Consider the following 19,164-nt stretch of genomic DNA (forward strand, 5'->3'; position numbering starts at 1 on the left):
ATTTATGCTATGTAAACATTAAACATTAGTTGTCATTTGTTTTACTGCCCTATAACCCTACATGCAATCCTGTTAAAGTCATCTGTGCTTAGTCAGCTAACCCTGTGCAGAGCATGTTCTTCCCTGTGTTTCCTGGACTGTAAAAAGTGGTAGAATGGGCAAGAAAAAAATTGTTCTGTTTTTTTTCAATGACTTTTTCAAGTCTTATTTTCCTCGGTGTTTTTTGAGATTTAAATGGTGCAGAAACATGACTAATAGCAAAATCCAAGACTTTTTCTTCACACAACATGTACAGGTAGAACTCCCTCTACCTCTTACTCAAACAGTATTGGAAATTGGGCACAAACTCAGAAACTCATATCCTTTAAAAAGCTGGAAATAGACAAAGGGAAAGAATTGACTCCAAGGACTGAATTAATCAAGCCTTTTCAGATGTTCAAATACAGTAGCATCGTAATGCTACTCTAATGGACAGGCTTTTCGAAGATCACAGAGTTCAGGGTTATGTAAAGAACCTGATGTTATTTTTTCATTAAGCTTTTTATCCATTTATTTTTACCTTTATCTAAAGCTAATGTATGTATCTTGATTTTTGCCATGTTTTTTGTACTGGGAAGGTCTAATGAGCTTCCTTTGACCCTGACTGAGGCACCCTCTGTAAAACAGAGGGTTTTCCTTTATTACCAGCATTTGTCTGTTCCAAGTAAGTTGCTCCCAATGGAACATTTTTACTCTTACAGCAATTTATTTTCAGGCAAGTAGAAACTTAGTCACATACAATAGTGATTATCCCAAAAACAAGCATCGTTTTCTTCTTGCTCCTGCATTTCTCTTTAAAGCTCATTATCTGTCAAATTTAAAAAAAAGTTTTAATCTGAAAATGAAATATGTACCCGCTTTTACTCAGTCAGTAGAATGAATGAAGTCCAATGAACACCATCTTTGTAAGAAGGTATTTCTGTGATATGATTGTGTTTTCATTATGTGACTTGATGGTTTTTCTAGTTTTGTGCTACAATATTTCCATCTTTACAGATAATTTGCTAGGTTACTTGTGCAATTGCTGTGAATGATCTCTATAGAATTTACAGTATTATAAATGTTTAATCACAAGCTGTGCATGCTGATGCAGACTAGGAGTCACAAGAATAACTGCTTGAATTGTGATCATCTAAAATCTTGCTGTTAGCATAAATTCTAAGTTTGCCCTAGTTTTCATCAGAAACTCTCTGTGTCCTCCTTTTAATCAGAGACTCAAACTCAAAGCTGTTGACCAAGAAGGATCTAATCTGATTTGAGCTCAGAGGACTAAGAACACCTTTAGCTGTTGGTTTGGAGTTTTTTTCTTTGTACTCCAAAAGAAAATCCACCTTTTTACCTGTTTTTCTAAAAATAGTAAAATGGAAAGGATAAAAATAGGGCTGCAAAGAGTGCATATATCGGTTTAATTACTGCTGAAATAATTCTGTCCATTTTCCTTGCTTGTGTGTTTGGTGTAAAATGATTATGTATGGTGTGGAAAGAAATATTTCCCTCCAAGCCATAAAAGTGGCCATATGTGACAAAGTGCAGTCATGATGGAGAGAATATGTTATAGCTGTAAGAAAAGAAGTGGCAAAGAGCTCCTTACTCAAAAAAAACCAGAAAACCAAAAGCTTAATATTCTGTTGTTAATGAACATAAGTATTTTAATATAGATATATCTTAAGTCTTTATCGGACTGAAGAGCATAAAACCAAGTCTGTCTTGATATAGGGGATGTTGAGTTATTTGTACTGGAAACAAAAGCTTAGATATTTTGACCTTGTCTTTCTATATGAACTTTTCCATCTTTTTTTTTTTTTTAATCACAGCAAGACCAGCTTTATACTTGGGCTGCAGTTAGCCAACCCACACATTCAACAGATTACATTGAAGGAAGCTTTCCAAGGAGAATTCCATCTGCATGGCCTCCACCCAAACCTCCAGATGAAGAACAAAGGCTCAAAATTTCAGGAGAAGGTACAGTTCTTGGATATAGAGAAGATAAATGTATAGGATATAGGAGGCTGCTGTGTTTTAGAATCTGAAATATAAACTTAGTATCTTGGCTACTAACAAACACCTGGTTTTGAGAATCTTGGATTAACTTCAGAATAATGTCAGCTAGTATGAATCTAATAAAAAATATTCACCAAAAATGCATTCTTTTTGTTAGCAACCAAGATGTGTACCTGGCATTTGTTAAATAATGGATTTTGCCAGGTGCTGTGATCTTTATTCTTTTCCAGTATACATACCTTCAGAGCTATGAGATATGAGTTCTTTTTTCTTCTTAAAAATATGAAAACTTCAGAAACCAACTGGTGCTGTACTGAAAGTTATTAGAGTGGTGTAAAGTATTCCTTTGTAGATTCAGCAGTCCTGTGCTGACAGAGGGGTAGAAAAAATGTATCTGAAAAAATAAAACAAGGACTTGTTTACAAGGTCAGTTTTTCTTAAAATTTATGAGGTTATCCTACCAGATGAATTTCTGCAGTCTTCTTCATGCTTTTTAAGAGCTTTATTGACACTGAAAATTAAAACCAAGCAACTACCTCCCTTGTAGATGACAAAGAAATATAGAAGAGGATTTCAAGCTTGTTTTCTGTTAGTAGTGTTGACCCATAAATACCACAGGTTCCTGGAGGCTTTGCTTTCCATTAATTAGTATTCAGCAGCTCTCAAAACTGTAGACTGCATTCATCCCCATGCTGTCCATGGAGAGCCACTGGGTATTCACAATTTTTTCATTCCTTTCCACTCCTCCTTTTCGTTGCTCAGAGTTGAAGAGTTGTTATTTCAACAGATCTCTATGTATTACTTATAGGCTTTGGGTGGAGTTAATTTCAGATTTGCTTTTCTTTGGGACTTCTCTGCCACTTCCTCTGGAACATGTCTGAACTATTCCTTTTGCCATGGCAACATTTTACTTTTACTAGTATTACTTATTTCAGTGTTCATAAGCAAAACAAGCGGTGCAAACAAAAATGCAATACTGCTGTATTTTTCTGTTTAATACTATGTCTTTTACCAAAGGAATTCTATTGGAGATCAAGGAAACATTTCTGCATCCATCTCACTGATGCAATTGAGAGTGTGGAACTCTGCAGTGCTGGATTGTTGAGCTAGTCCAGGTTTTAACCAATGATCTCCTGTTTTATGCTGTACTCAATGGAAGTGCTGCCATATGTAGCAGTAGAATTCAATGCCATCTACTCTGAGAGTTGTGTTTCTCAGCTAGGAGACTTACCTAATGGATGTGTGATCACACTATTTATGAACATGCTGTGCACTTGAAGAACAAAAGGGTGACTTTCAAATTAAATTATTTTGAGGTTTTAGCCCAACAGAGGTTGATGTAAGTCAACAAGAATTTAGTTTCTCTAAAATCTAGAAGAATGTTGATAACATAAAACATTTGGAAATTTAAAGATACACTTAGTGTGTTTCTATCATAAGTACAATACTAATAATTTTAAAATGTATTAATTCTGTATGTGATTTGTTTCCATCCTATGTTTTTCTGTTTATTGCACCTACTACATGGATGTAACATTTACAGTAATTTTCTGCTCCTTATCTCAGCTAGTGCCCTCTCAAAAAAAAACCTGCAAAAGTATTAAGAAATAGAGCTAGAAATAAATTGAAAAGTTATGTATCAGGAATTTTTCTAAGTTTAATAGAAGCAGTTCTTAAGATTTATTTACTGAAATTTTGGTGTGATTTTTCAATGTACCACATGGAGGAAAAGAAAAAGTTATAATTCTTTTGAATTCAACTCAGGCAGGTGAATAATTTAACTTTCTTTAATTGTTCACATACTTGTCATTTGGAAGAACCTGGAGGTGAGTGATGTGAAACCTGAGCATAAACACCTTCCTCAAAATTTTTAACTAAATTATTTTGTGTATTTATGTCTTTGCAGTGCGTAGGGGACAAATATTTTTAAAAAAGCTTAAGTTACTATGTGCAGGGTAGCTGTATTTTTTTAATATATAATTATTACTGTCTGAATTAAAGAGATCACCATTAGAAACAATAGTGCCTGAAAAAACCATGCATTTTAGACAAAAGCATTAATTGAGAGAAGATGCAGCAGGATGTTTTTATAGAACCTTTGTTTTTATTGTATACATTAGCATTAGAAAAGATAGTAGGACTTCAAGCTTTAAGTAAGGCAAGAGACAAAATTTTTCAAAGTAGTTAATCATCTGTTTAGTATAGTTTGTATTTAATAGTGTTTCTGTATGCTCTGTATCATGTGAAGCATTGCTGGAAGTGTGGAAAGGGCTGTTAGGGCGGTTGGGAGTTTTTGTGGTTTTGGGGCAGTGGGTTTTGTCAGGTTAATTATTGTTTCATTATTTTTTTTAGGTTGGTTACTTATTTAAAAACAGACATGTGGAAATATCTAATATGAATTTGGGTTCAAGTCAGCAAATACTTATACTAAATGCATTTTTCAGTTCTGGATTCAGTTAAAGTTTTGGACAAAATGGGCCAACATCAACAGTAAGATCAATGTGTATGGGACTAATTTTCTATTTGAACACCCAATCTCTTCCTGTCTCTTCTTATGGCATTTCACTCCACCATTACCACATCTCAGCACATTGCCCAAATCTAAAGTCAACAGGGCATTTGCAATTCAATTATTTTAATTCTTTGCTGATGACACTACTCTACTTGACAAGCAGGAAAAGGCAAGTAAGCAGGCACTAGAGTCAAATCATCCCATCTCCCATGGGGCTGTTTAACCACTTGTGAAGACATTCAAAGATTATCCAACTTCTGCAAAATGAAACAGTCTTAGACCACTAAATAGCAGTCTGGGTTTACCTGAAATCCAAGTTAGTCTCTTTAAAAAAGTATATTAAAAAACCAGAAAAAAACCCAATCAAAAAATTTTGTTTGATTTGCTTTAAAGGAGAGGTTTCATTTCTCATACAGCACTCTTTTCCCGAATCTTCTTTTTCCAACTGTGATGGTAGTGTTTGGGGTTTTTTTTCATTTTGCTTAGCAAAAAGGTTTGGTCTGCTGGAAGTAGATTTTATTTCCAAATTTTGTTTGACTAACCTTAAAGTTAACTTTTCAGATCACCGTTACTTCAGCTTATATTTAGAATCCTTTTTAGAAGGATAACATTTCTTTGGTAAAAATAAGCTAGATAATTCTGTCAAATTGTTTAATATTGATTAATATATAGGAGCAGTCTGGTCCTGTTTTGTTAAGCATTTTTTATGTAAGGGAGGTAGTTATGCTAATTTGAATGACATTCAGCATTGTGGGTGCATGTCTAATAATAGAAAATCAGCATAGAATAAATCTGTTGTGAGCAAAGATCAAACAGATACTAACATTTCTCTCAAACAGAAAAATCTAAAATCTAAATGATTAGTTCTTTATTGCTAGGTGCAGCTTATCCACAGCCAGGTAAAAAAATTGTAGATTGTAAATTTTCAAGCCTTGCGACATAACTCACACTTGCAATTAAACTTCTTCCTTGTATGTCTCACTTCCCAACAGCTGGGATTGTCAGAAAGCTGTGAGGAGGCCAAGTGTCCAAAAATGATGTATCCAGAAGCTCTAGTTCACAGCTGTTTCACTCTTTCTGCAAATGGTCAAGAGATTTCCCTGTTGAATAGTGGTACCTTTAAACATACAGCAAAGACACCACACATATAGTCTCTGGGCAGGTGTAGAGAAAAATACTTCTGTTCTTGTTATGTGTAAATAACTGTGCCATGATCAGTAAAGAGACATCATTAGCTGTAGCTCCTAAACTGATTAAAGATCTTTGCACGATGTAGCTGCTGTGGAGTTGTTTGATTTTTCCTTTTCCTGATTATTTCCTATTGGGCAAGGAAACTGAGACACAGTGTAGTTCTTTAAGGTCAGAAAAGTCATCTGGTTTTAAAATAAGAAATAGGACCTAGCTGTGGAGTGTCTTATGTTTTGATCTATTTTTAAGATATATATTAGTACCTGTAGCACTGTGGAGTTTTCAAATTTCTGTGGTAGTGAAAGAAAGGAAAACATAGCTGGAAAGAGTCATCCATTTTAAGGACAGGTAATTTTTGGGATAATTTGGAAAGTGGGACAGTACCATTCTTTTCTTTTTAACTTTATACTCCTTTCACGAATTTCTTAATGCTTATTTTAAAAGATCAGTCTTTTTTTAATTTATAGAATATTAAAATCTGTATCCTCTTTTCAAATTCAGAGTTGAAATCTACGGTCCTAGAAACAGAGAAGCAAGAGGGTGGTGTTCAGCAGGCACAGGTAAGATTCTTACAGAAATGTTTCATTATTTTTTTAAAAGCGGGCAGGAAGCACTACTTTTTCTCAGATATTTTTGAAATAGTTTTGTGTACTAAATGTTCTGTATGAAAAAACTCCAAAGTGAGGGTATTTTTATATGGTCCACAGTGGATGCAGGTGTAAGGATTGAAGGTTCCTGCCTGCCTAAGGTGATTATTACAAAATGTTATCGTCTGCTCAAAACTAAGTTAACCCTATGATGGCATTAGTAAGGAATAGTTATAAAATATCTTATTATAGTAGCTAATCTATAAAAGTGCTTGTAAAAGATAGTGGCAGGGATTTTTTTCTGACTCTCTCCTCAAGCTTACAGCAGGGGTAGTATGTGAACAGGTTTAGAGGGCATGCTGAACTTAAAAAGGAGATCATGTAAGGCTGGGACAATGGAGACAGTCTGGTCTGTCTTGTGAATAACACTATTCACTTGTTCTGGAAGTCGTTAGAAGGAAGGCTAAGTTCTGAAATCTTGGTTTGAAACAAGCAGCGACCAAAAACTCTTGGAATCTCTTCTCTTCCTCCTCTATTTCACAACTTGTTTCCCTTGTTTCCTTCTTTGTGTTTGTTTTGGTTTTCTTTTATGGGGTATTTTTTGTTTCTTTTGGTTTGCTGGGTGTTCTGTTGTGGGGTTTAAGGTTTTTTGGTAGTTTTTTTGGGTTTTGGTATTTGTTTTGGGGCTTTTTGTGTTATGACAGGACAATTCAAGCATCAGTGTATCAAGCAGCATTTGTGAAAATGGTCAGTAATTTGCTTTTCAGGGAAAAATAAGGAATGTGAAGTTAAATGCATACTATTGATCATTAGACATACAAATTTCATTTGGGCTTGATCACATATTTTGTAAGCCATGGGTGGGGAGAGCATGTGTACTAACTTTATGGCTTGCCTTGCCAAACAACTGTAAAGAATTCTGCTAGTTGGTTATCTAAATTCTTCTAACTTCATAGTATGGAACATTTTAAAACTGCAGCTCATTAATTAAAATAATATTACAAAATAATACTTCATTCTGGTATTTTAAGTTTAACCTAAAGTATATTTTTCTCATGATATTTTTATATTTCAGTCACCCAGGTTTCCCTAACAATGGTTTCGATTATTAGTTGTGGTAAAGCCGTTTTTCCCTATACTTCGAGGAAGTTATTGCATGAAAGGAATGGATTTACCCAGTCTCTTGTATTCATTGCAAGAAATGACCTATAAATATGGTTTTCTTATTGGAAATGTAATTAATTTAAATAGGTCTATGAATATGTACTTATTTTACCTATTAAAAAAATGGTATTTTGAGAATTCCGATGAGAATGAAGTTTAACCAGGAGCTCTTGAGCACTGCATGATCACTTGAATGGCATTTACTTGTGGCTGGGAGCTTTTCTTTATTTTTAGGACTAGCCTAGTATCTTGTCCAATCCCTGAATTCCATTTGCTAGTGTTTAGGAGATCCCCATCCCTCTTACTTTGTGGTGATGCCTTATGGCAGTAACATGAACTTCTTCCATTCTATGCTATTATTCATCAATGACCTGCAGGACTAACAGGATCAACTGACTTGCAGAAAGTGAAGTTTTTGCTGTATTATGTCATCATCATTCTGGTTCATTTTAAAAATCAGAGTCTACAGTTTTTTTCCTTTGAGGAACTGTATGTGGATAAAATGTTGTCATATGTTCAAATTATTTCTGTAGTGATTGAAGCAGTCAATCATATTCTTTCTATCTATCTATCTATCTATCTATCTATAATCTATCAGTATTTAACTACATCAATCTATAAAAACATCTAGAAAATAGCATGGCCATTATGTTTGTAGGTAAATCCTGTACTGCAATCAGATCATTCTTCATGTTATCTGTACATTTTTTAAGTGATGAACATGTTTCTATTAGAGATGTACCCTCTTGTGTGGTCTGCAGTTTTAATTTCTGAAAAAAGAAAGGGTTGGCTGAAGTTAGCCTAGTAGGTGATTTTTCTCTTTTCCTTTTCATACATAAATGAGAGAGCTCTAGTTTAAAATTTGAATTGATCAACTCAGTCTTTTTACAGACTCCACCCTCCTTTCTCTGGGAAAACACATTTCCCACATAGTACTAATATAATTGAAGATTATTGGCCAGAACAGAGTTGTAACATGATGTGCTGATAAATTATCTCAGTTATGATAAACATTTAACAAAAAGAATCAGAAGAACTTTAATTTACAGGCACAAGTAATACAGCCTGGATTGTATAATTTGTTGTCACTTGAAGGAGCTTCTTTATATGTATGCTCTCCTTTTCCTTATCTTTACAATATTATATATAATCTGAATATTTTATAGCATAATTTCTGGACATTTTTTTAAGAGTGTTTTTTTGAGTCCAAAATATCTATTTTTTCTAAATTACAGCTACAAAAACAAAGGACGTGGGGGTGTGCTTGCTTTTTATACAGGAATTGTTAGGCAGTGGAAAAGTAAGAAAAGTTGGCAGCCATTTCAAGTCCTGGTTTTGAAATGCCAAATAGCAACGATGTGTGCTTAGTCTTCCCACTACGAACAGAGAACGTTTTGTTAGCCTTAACTCCTTTAGTGAAAGAAGAAGAGAAAAATTGAGCGTTCTAATTTAGAAACTCTAGATTCAAACCTGATATTTAAATTTGACAGCTGTACTTTGTGCAAGAACCAATTTCGGTTCTGTTTGTACCCCTGATCTTCTGTACTATTCTCATACTTTTCTGTATATTTTAACTTACTTTTCAGAGTAGCTTGATTTTGTTTCCATGGTAGGTAAAAATAGATTCTTACCAAAAAGATGAAGAAAAAAAATCCTTTAATTGTAGGATGAGTTTATGTAAACTAGGCTTTGGTTAGTAGTGGGACATTACAGAGCCAGAAACCTAAAGTTGTTTGAAAGGCACTTTAAAAGAATTGCTTTATACACCATATTATAAAATTATAAAATTATTTTAAATTTCTATGTTGGATCTTTTGTGATGAGAGTCCATTCTGTGGACCACACAATTTTAAAAACAAAGCCCTTTTTAAATTTATTTAATTGTCAGCATCCAAATACAATGAATACTTCATGCCATTTCATGCCTGGTCCCTGTAATCCCACCTCAGGAGAGGAGGTTTTGCCCAACTGTTGCAGTCTAGGGCAGTTTGGTTATAAAATAGTTTACACTGACTATTTAAACCCTATTTACATCAGAAAAGCTTGTCATCAAAAAATTCTTATGCTCATAATGTTTCTGTCTTAGTTTGGTTTGGTTCACCACATCTTACCAAACAAATAAATCCTCAACCAAAATGATATGCCCTTTTGGAATTCCAAGTACTTCCACTGGTACTGAAAGCCAGACAAAATTTTGGCAGTTCTGAGGTGCTCAAGATGGGTTTCTACTGCATGATCTATTGGCATACTTTCCAGCAATATCATAGGGAAACAAGTCTAATCTTAAAAAAATAAATTGTATCCCAGGTTTTGCCATCTTGAAGATACTTTCTGCTTTATAAAAATAGACTCATGGATGTATCTTTAGAATATGCCTAACACCCCAATTTACTGGTAAGTCCTCTCTCAGTAGGGACCCTTGTTCAGATGCTAGTTTTTGACTATGACTTATTGTAATTCCTTAGGGCAATAGCTTAGTGAGATTGGAAATGTTCCAATTTTGACACTTAGTAATACAAGAAAAAAGGTTCTGAAATCTTGTAAGATAAATACATAATCAGTCTGTTTAAAAAGTATAAAACATTGGTGGGACTGGAATTTACTTTTCGTTATTATAAAATGTCACAACTAGAATTTGTCTCAGAAACATGCATGCTGCCCAAAACTCTCTCTTAAAGTAAGTTTCAGAGATTATTCTTTATAGGTGAAGGTAAGATAAAGAAGGTAGACAAAAGATTAGTCTCAAACAGTGAAATACAAAAAAGAATTTTTAAAAAGGTGAGATTTTATAAACCTGCCTTAGACTGTTAAGACACTTGTAGTCTGGTATAAAACCTGTGTTATTTTGGTATTACACAGTTTTTATCAGCACATATACTAACTATAAACAAGACTAGTGAACCACTGGCTTCAACAAAAACCTGAGGAAAATTGGGAACTCTTTGTTGCCTCGCAAACAGCTCTGTGGCTGTGGCATTTTTAACACTGCTTGATTCTGTGTGTTCTTTCTTGAGATATTTATTAAGAAAAAAAATGTGAAAAAGTGTTAGTCCCCTTCCATCCTTTTGCTTTTTGACAGGTTAATTTTTGTAAGGGGGAAGAGAAGGCTTGAGGAAGCAATGAGCAGTTAGTCTAAAACAATTATTTTCCTACAAAGATATGACTGCCGGACTTGTAGATTTCAGCAGGGAAAAATAAGTTACATACTTGGGTAAAAAAAGACCAACCAAAAATATGCATTAAATATTCAAAAGGATCTACTTATACAATTGTCTCATTGAGGAAATAAAGGATTATGACAGAAGTTTTTTTTTTTTTATATTTCCTTATGAATCAACTGAATAGAATTGCATTTCTTCTTTTAAGAACTGTACCAATGTAAACTTTCTACAAAATCATGCCAGAATATCCAAATTTCAGAAAACAAAAAGTTTAAGAAATTCAGAGATATTTCTCTGGGGTTTTTTATCTTGCAAAATGTAAAGCCAGATTTGTAATGTGTGATGTGGAGGAACTTACATTCTAATTGTAAGTCCAATGTTAGAATTGGGGTAGCTTAGCTTTAAGCAGTTGGATTTCGGGAAGCAATGTAGGTAGATGGTGTTTTCTTGTTAGCATTCAAAGTAAATGATGTTTTATTGGAAACACACAGAAAGGAAAACAAAGTTTGCAGGAAATGAAATTATACAAACCTAGCAGGAGCCTTTACTGCCAGGGTCATAGGAACTGCTGAAATGCAGAATGTTTTGCTTAGGCAGCAAATGGGAATTTAACTTTGTGGAACTCAGAACAAGTTGAACATAAAACACTTGATTTGCATTATGTTCATGAAACATAATTTTTATGCAGAAGTTTCAAATTTTATTGATGGAATTCTTAGATTCTTAATGTTAGAAGTTACTTTTCAGTTCAAACATGCTGCCATTTTCAGGTTTATTTTTTGGTTTGTCTTCAGAAAGCCTTACAAGCACAAATAGATGTTTTATTTCCTAAAACTGCAGCAGGTAAATTAACTAAACTTTTTGAAATATGAAGTGATATTCTCTGAGTTGAGGCCTTAATACAGCTTAAACAGAGACTGACTGTTCCAGTCTGTGCTGCTTCCCACACGGCTAGTAGCCACTTTGCAATTAAATACTGTCATCTGATACTGGTGGGGTTTCTTTGGCCATGAAAGAAGGATGAGAAGACAAATAGAAATATCAGAAGAGAGGGAAGTACTTATTTAGACAGTCTGAAGGGCACCCTAAATTCTGCTTACTCAGCCACTAGATGGCAGTTAAGCATTTTTGAATGGATTGCGAGGCACTCGCAACTCACTCCCGGGCGGTCCTGCAGACACTCTACAGCGGGAATTTTTTGTCTCAGTCAAAGGAGTGGCTTGCTGCTAATTAATAACTTAGCCTTTAGAATGTACATACACTTGCCCTGTTTAATCAAACCAAGATTTAGCAATCTGAGCATCTCTCAAAGCAGATCCTCTACCTTCCCAACTCCTCAAAACACTAAATATTTAGAAAGCACTGCTCTGTCACTGTTGTTTTGGTTAGTTAGTTGGGTTTTTTTAAACCAGTGAAATGAAAACATTTGGTTTGGTCTACCAGCCTCATGGATGACTTCCTTTAAAGTGATAATTAAAAAGTTATAAATGAATTAGTATCATTTAAGCAAATAGGTCAATATCCTGCTGAAGATAAAATTTGTTTCTTCAACCACAATCGTGAACCCATCTTCTATTTAGTTTTGATGAGGCAGAAGTTTAAAAAAAATAAAAGGGAAAAAATTGCATCGGACATAATTAATTGACAAAAACATGGAATATAAATCACAGACTACATATTTAAATGAAAAAACAGGAGTATAGAATGTCATGCCTGTGTGGTAGAAAAATGTAAGCAGTTAATTCTCAGAACAAATATTAGTGTTTTGTATTATATCCAGACTTCACAATACTTGGATTGACTTCTGTTATTTTGCTTGAAGGCAATGTTTGCCTTTTTAAAAGAAACAATACATTTTATTCTTTTCAGTGGAGTTACAATAACACATTTTTGCACTCTCCCTCCTAGTCGTGGTGAGACTAAAATTTTTTTTTCTCTAATCTGTGTTCTTAATGTCAAGATGAAGTTTTACTTCTATGCTCATTTTAGTTTCAAAGATTCTTTATTCTCTTTTTCCACTTTTATTGAGACAGACATATATCATAGATCTGAAACACAGAAGAATCATAGCACAGTTCAGTGTTGAGTGGAACACTCAGCTAGGACACTCAATTAGGAGGTCATGATGTACAAACTCTTTTCCAGTAATGCCCTCCTCCAAGCAAGGTTAGCTTTCATGTTTGGTCTTTTTTCTCAGGACTTTGCCCATCTCTGAGCAAGGGTATGAGGTAATGGTAGTATGTATTTCCTGCTTTGCCTAGTCAGTGGGAAAATGGTAAATCTTGCTCTGTTTCTGATGCATTGTTTTGATAACAGCTAAAAGAGATGAAAGTGTGTGCTGTAAAAACCTCTATTTCCTGTGAGTTACTCCTTTCAGGCATTGACTAAAATTCTTAAATTGTGGGTCAAGTTCTTGCAACTAATCTCATTTCACAGCTTCTTCATCACAGATTTTATGAGAATGTATATTAATAATAATATCAACAACAGTAATAGTAATAATGTAGATTTTACATCCTTGAATCATATGGGCATTCTTCTCTTTGTGTTTTGACTATGCTTTATACTTAGACAAAGATGGGGTTTTTTGTCATTTAAGGTACAAATTCTTGGATGTGCAGCACCAGTGTTAGGGTTTGGGCAATAATTGATGAGAGGAAAAGGAGAATGAGAGTAAAACTGAGAAAATAATTTATTTTAACAAGAATTGTTTGGCAATGCTTCAACTCCAATGCTTTAAATCCTCTCACTATAATGGGAGAGACTTTCCCTTTCTGAAAAGGGAGAACTATGGGATAGGGATTGCATAGAAATAATTATCACCTTTCTGTCTGTGTTTGATTCTAAGCATTAATGTATTTCTTCTCTTGCCTTTTACAGTGAGTCTCTCGTAAAATAATAGCAGAGCACTGTAACTTCCCTTAGGGAGCAGTGAATGCAAATGCATAGTAGCTTTATGCTTATTGAAAATTCTGTGTAAATTCTTTACTCTCTTCTTCTCTGACTTTTCACTGTTCTTACTCATGAAAATAGATAAATTTGAGGTAGTTCTTATGCCATCTATGAATTCCTGGTTAGAGCAAAACTTATGAGCTGTATTCATTAATTATTAAAATACAATTTTTTCCTAAATTGTCTAAACCATAAATCCTATTTCAGGTGAAAGTCCATAAACTCCTTTTATACCAAACTACGATTTGTATTGTAAGTTCCATTATTTACTTATGAAATTTCTCTCATCTTTTGCAGAGCAGTAAAAACAGAGATTTTGTTTGTTCAATGGTAACATCCTATACTTGGATTACGTAGAATATTTTTTGGTACTATACTATTTACATTTCAAGCTTTCTTAAAAAAGAATTCCACAAAAATTGAAGAGAACATATGAAGAAATTACATTAAATACAGGAAAGCAGTTTGAAAAAGTGTATGTGTGTAAGTCAGTGTGTATGTGTACATATCAGTATGTGAAAACATCTTGTAACATTCCTAGCAGGACATTTAATTTGGCAAGTGGATTTAAAGTACTTGAGAGACCTCCTCCACACAAAAGTGAGAACTCTTTCAAGTTCTTCTTATATTTCCCTTGGCATTAAATATCAGGTGCTACCTTTTAGTGGTGTAAATCCTGAGATTTTCTACAATATTCTCCATGTAGAAGGGAGATAAAAAATGCTTTTCTTAGTAAAAATAAGTATGCATTTAACTCAATAGTGCCCTAAATAATTTAAAAACAAACGAAAAATTACATACTGCCAAACCTAAATGAGAACTTAAAAGTAAGGCTGAGAATAATTTCTACTCTTTGGATACAAGGTAGAGTAACAGTTTATCTTCTACTTACATTTATATCAAAAGTTACTACATTTTCCATCTTAAGCTGGTACAAACAAAAGCAGTAAAATCACTTTTTTCCTGTTCTGTATTTTGAATACCTGTTTTTCTTCATATTTATTCTTTAGAGAGGAAGGCCGAAACTATTCATAAAAACTAACTTGCATATTCCAGAGTGTGCAATTGCTGTTTATGATTATTCAGCTTTTTCTAAATATACAAATTAGGGGTTTCTTAAATGTTCACTATGCCAGAAAGATTTTAGTTAACTTCTCTATACTTAAAGCTCATTTTTGATTACTTGATTTTGATTGCCTTTTTTTAAAGTTCTTTCACTCAAAATGATACGACTTTGTTTCTAATATAACTTTCACACTTTTAAAGAGTTAAAAAAGATGAGATACTTTCAGGCCCCTGCCTTCAGCATGTTTATGGATATATTTGTGGAGGCTCTCTTTCCATTTCTCCAAACCTTTTCTGTTGTGAGTAGTGGGCTTGTGCTTCAGGGTATCTACAAAGATTTATTGTTACTGTGGATATTTTTTGCTGCCTATTCCCTGTTGGAAGCTTAAGACAAAAGCAACATGTGAACCTCCCATTTTGTGGTCTGGCTGAACTCTGAGATGAAAAGGACAAGTACCGTGCAGAAGTATCATACTCTGGACAGTTGCTTATCAGAATGGGGCAAAGTTCATTGGAAAAATCTTCACCTTTCTTCATCTCCCCTACTAGAGCTTAAAGGTGTTTTAGGCCCTTCAAATTTAAACTATTGATGTTCACATTTTGGCTCATAGAATCCATATTGTTATTTCTAGCATAAAAGCTTACAATTGATGTATATAAAGAGCATGAAAATAATAATAGAATTAGTTTTCACAGTGACTGCTTTCCAGATTGCTGGACAATTTCAAGTGGAATTGAAAACCAGGGAAAGGTCTGGTTTGAAAAATTCAACACCTTTCTCTAATGTGTCAAGGCAGTAATGTTCAAGGTATGCCAGATTTTATGTTTTAACAGAATGAGATGAATTGTTGCCTTGGCCCAGATACACAGGAAAACTACCAAACACTTTGGTATCATAGCTGAAATACTTTAGAAAAAACACAGGTGACAAAGAAAGGAAGCAATTAATCATGTGTTAGGCATTTCAGCAAGCAATTTAATATTGAGGAGAAAATAAATCCAGACAGTTTTTATCCTAACTTTTAAGGAAATCTGACTTTTAAGGTACCTCTTGCTTATAGGCTGCTGACATAAATGGCTAGGTTCTAGTTATCTTTTCATCTGCACTAACAGTCTCTTTGCAATCCACAGCACAATAAATCAAAGGCACCAGAAACAGGTTACATAATTTTATAATAAAATTATTAAAGTTCAGCTTTTCTTTCAGTATGCAGTCTCATTTACATGCTTGTTTTACACTGGATGAGTGATAGAACAGTTAAATGAATTTCTGAGCTAAATTAAGCTATGTGGATAGTAAACCCCTTTTGAAGTCATAATTATCTATGTATTGTTTCATGCCTCCCTAATAATGAAATTTCATCTAGGCCAGGACAGAAATGTTCAAAATTTGAGAGGGACATTTTGGTTGGTTTTTCAGCCTGGATAGTCAGGACATTGCTCATTGCACATGGAACATGCACAGCCTGTTTGAGAAGTGCTAGGGAGTCCTCTATAGCCATACACAGTATTTTTTTCTTGCTCACTCTTTCATACTCAAGCTACCATGATAAAAAGTGAGGGTTAAGCTTCCACAAGTGTTATTTGTGAAGGTTTAAAGTAATGCTATGTAATACTACAGTAATTAAACTTCACTCCTGTGCATCTCCTAGGGTGGTCAATGGTTCTGTGAGATTTTATTTTACCTTGTCTTCAGTCTATGAAAATTCTTTTGAGATTTCTATCATAGTAAAACCTGGGGATAATCTAAGGTTATTTTCCAACTAAGTTAAGAGTTATTCCTTAAAAAGAGAAAACTCTTTCAATCTTTGATGTATCTCAAGTTGATTATTTATTTAAATGGGTAATGTAAAGAACTGAGATCTTATCCTCTGAAATATGCTTAGCTCAGGGATAAGGAATTCAAACTGTTCAGGAACAGAAACTTCAAGAATCTAAGCTCTTTGTTCCTCTGACTTCCAGCTTTCCAAGTCGGCATTTGCATCTTTCTTCAAAGGTATAGGTTCCCTGTTGACTCTGTGTTAGTTTATCTGAACTATTTGAATTTCAATAATTATTGATCTCTGCATGCAATGGTTTGGGGGGGTTTTGTCACGCATGACAAAACCACTGGGTTGATTAGACATGTCCCAGCTCTTTAGGACAGAAAGAGCTACCTAGTCCATTGCCAGCCTTGTGCAGGCTGGTGTAATCCATTTCTTGCAATATGTGGGAGTAGCTCACACTTACCAAATACGTTTTATGACTTCAGATAGGGCAATGCACAACACTGTTTTTGTTTCAGGGCTTGCTTGTTCATTGTTATACTGGGGAGCATCACTTTCTTGTGGTTGTAGGAAGAAAGATTGACCAATGTGAAAAAGCGCACCCCTCGTTGCTATATGTGCAATCTCAGAATAGTAAAAGCTTCACTTGAAAAGTTTTAATCAGGTAGTCTGAGGAAGAAACTAGTATCCAATACTAATTCTACTCCTTCAGCAATTCTCCCTGAGTCAAAAGTTGAGCCAACTTTTGACTCAATTTCTACTGCTGTAAAAATAAAATGCTGCAATGAGCCTTGAGATTAAGTGAAATGTGAAAATAATTAGATGGATGCTATTTTGTTTGAATGCAAATCAAGTCTCCACCAGTACTTCTCATTTGCCAATTACTGTAGCACTAAAAATGCCTGTTAAATGTTGTGTCTCCTTTTCTTAAGGTTGATCTGCAGTTGCAAGAAGTAGCTTTGAAAATGAGACAGCTTTAAAGAGAGAAACCTGAATAGAGGTCACATTTCTCTGACTGAATTAAATTCTTACTGTGGCTCTACTTTGTGCCATTCGGTGAGCGTGCGCGTTCAAAAATGTTTCACTTCGCGTAGAAAAAGCAGCATTTATTAACAAGCAGTTGGAAAGAGCATCCTTCCAAGTTCCTGTGCACTGCTAGTACCTCCAAGTGCTCCCAGGAACACTTACTAGAAGACCTGAGGGGCCTTATTTTGCCATCTTAATTTTGTTTAGCTATATGCTTCTATTTCCTGGGTGGGCTTGCAACTGGGTAGCAGCATAGACTGTGATTCATGAATTGTGATGCAGAGAAACTAAAAATTCAAGGTTTTTTTCAAAAAAAAAGAGAAATCAAAGCAAATATAATCCTATTATCTAAATATAAATTCTGTCCAGAGAGAAAATTTCATGACACTAGGTGACACAACTTGCTGAAAATTATCACGGAGCTGATGCAACTTTTTGACTTGTAATAGCATAAGGTATTAATTTCTAAAACCAAGATGTAATATGTCTTTTTTTTTTTTTTCAAATATGACAAAATTACCAATAAGAACTGTCATTATATTTATTTTAAAAAAAGATACTTTATGGCTGTTCTTAAAGCATGTAAGTGAATGAAAGCTGAGATAGGAAGTTATAGACAAGTACAGACACATATGTATGTCTATATATAGATAGACCAGGGCTAACTTTCACAGATGAGGGTTTTTTTTCTGCCTGGAAATTTAGTTATGGAAGGGTCTATAGGTTTCAGTCACTCATCTGACAAACTAGGTTGTCAGCTCTGTAGAAGGAGGTAGCTGCACTCTGATCTTTTACATGTTTGAAGATCCTGGACATGTTCCATCTATATAGATCAGCTTCATGCTGGACATCTGAAATGCACATGTGGAAAACATGACAGGATTGGAATGAATTCTATGTAATGTACATGTGCAGATCCAAGTGTACAACCTTTAGCCAGCAAAGCAAATATTTCCAGATCCGTGTACAAACAATCGCATCAGTGCAACCCAAAGAGATCAGTCCCAGACTGAGCATCCAACTCATTGCACATGGAACATGTACAGCCTGTGTGAGAAATGCTGGGCATTGTTCTATAGCCACACACCTCTGAAATGTTTTTCCTGCTCACTCTTTCATACTCAAGCCACCAGGATAAAGCAAGGGTTAAGCTTCCACCTTTCTTTCTTTCTTTACAGAAAGAAGACAGTTCCACAGTACCTGGGTCCTGGGTAAGAACTCTAGGCAAGACAGAGTTTCCTCATATCTCTTTTAAAACCCATAGGTTTCTGCTGTGGAATTGTCCCCTGGATTGAAAATGAAGCTTCTTTTCATTATGTGTGTGTGGGTTTTTTAATCTCAGTCTTCTGGTCCTTGTCAACAGCTTTTGACCATCTTTTACATGTATGAAAAATTGAGTATTCTCCTGCTTATTCTCTAAGAAAATAGTATAATTTTTTTTCCTGATTGGGTTTACATAGTTTTGACTTCCTTCTTGTTTGATAAGCCCTTTCAAATCTAGAGGTCAACTTTAAAATAGGACAAAGTCAAAAATCCAATTAAACTACTCTGAGGGCATCTTAAAAGTCTAAATGAAAAATATGTCTGTCTAAAATAATTACTGAAACACATAAATACTGGGGCTGTGTTTTGTTTTGCTTTTGGTTTCCTTGTTTTTTTAGACCAAACAAATTCAAGTACATCATATCCTCTGGATAAATATC

The 19,164-nt window shown here is 34.5% G+C and overlaps 1 protein-coding gene across 1 annotated transcript in view; it reads left to right on the forward strand.

Annotated features, from left to right (window-relative positions):
- Positions 1-19,164, forward strand: part of FMN2 (formin 2) — a 149,887-nt gene that overhangs the window by 27,577 nt on the left and 103,146 nt on the right. Inside the window, exons 3-4 of the mRNA XM_058801633.1 lie at positions 1,854-2,006; positions 6,244-6,300. Coding sequence (XP_058657616.1) covers positions 1,854-2,006; positions 6,244-6,300 — 210 coding nt within the window. The remainder of the gene's footprint in view (positions 1-1,853; positions 2,007-6,243; positions 6,301-19,164) is intronic.

Source organism: Ammospiza caudacuta, chromosome 3, assembly GCF_027887145.1.
Source record: "Ammospiza caudacuta isolate bAmmCau1 chromosome 3, bAmmCau1.pri, whole genome shotgun sequence".
In the NCBI taxonomy this organism is placed as follows: domain Eukaryota; kingdom Metazoa; phylum Chordata; class Aves; order Passeriformes; family Passerellidae; genus Ammospiza; species Ammospiza caudacuta.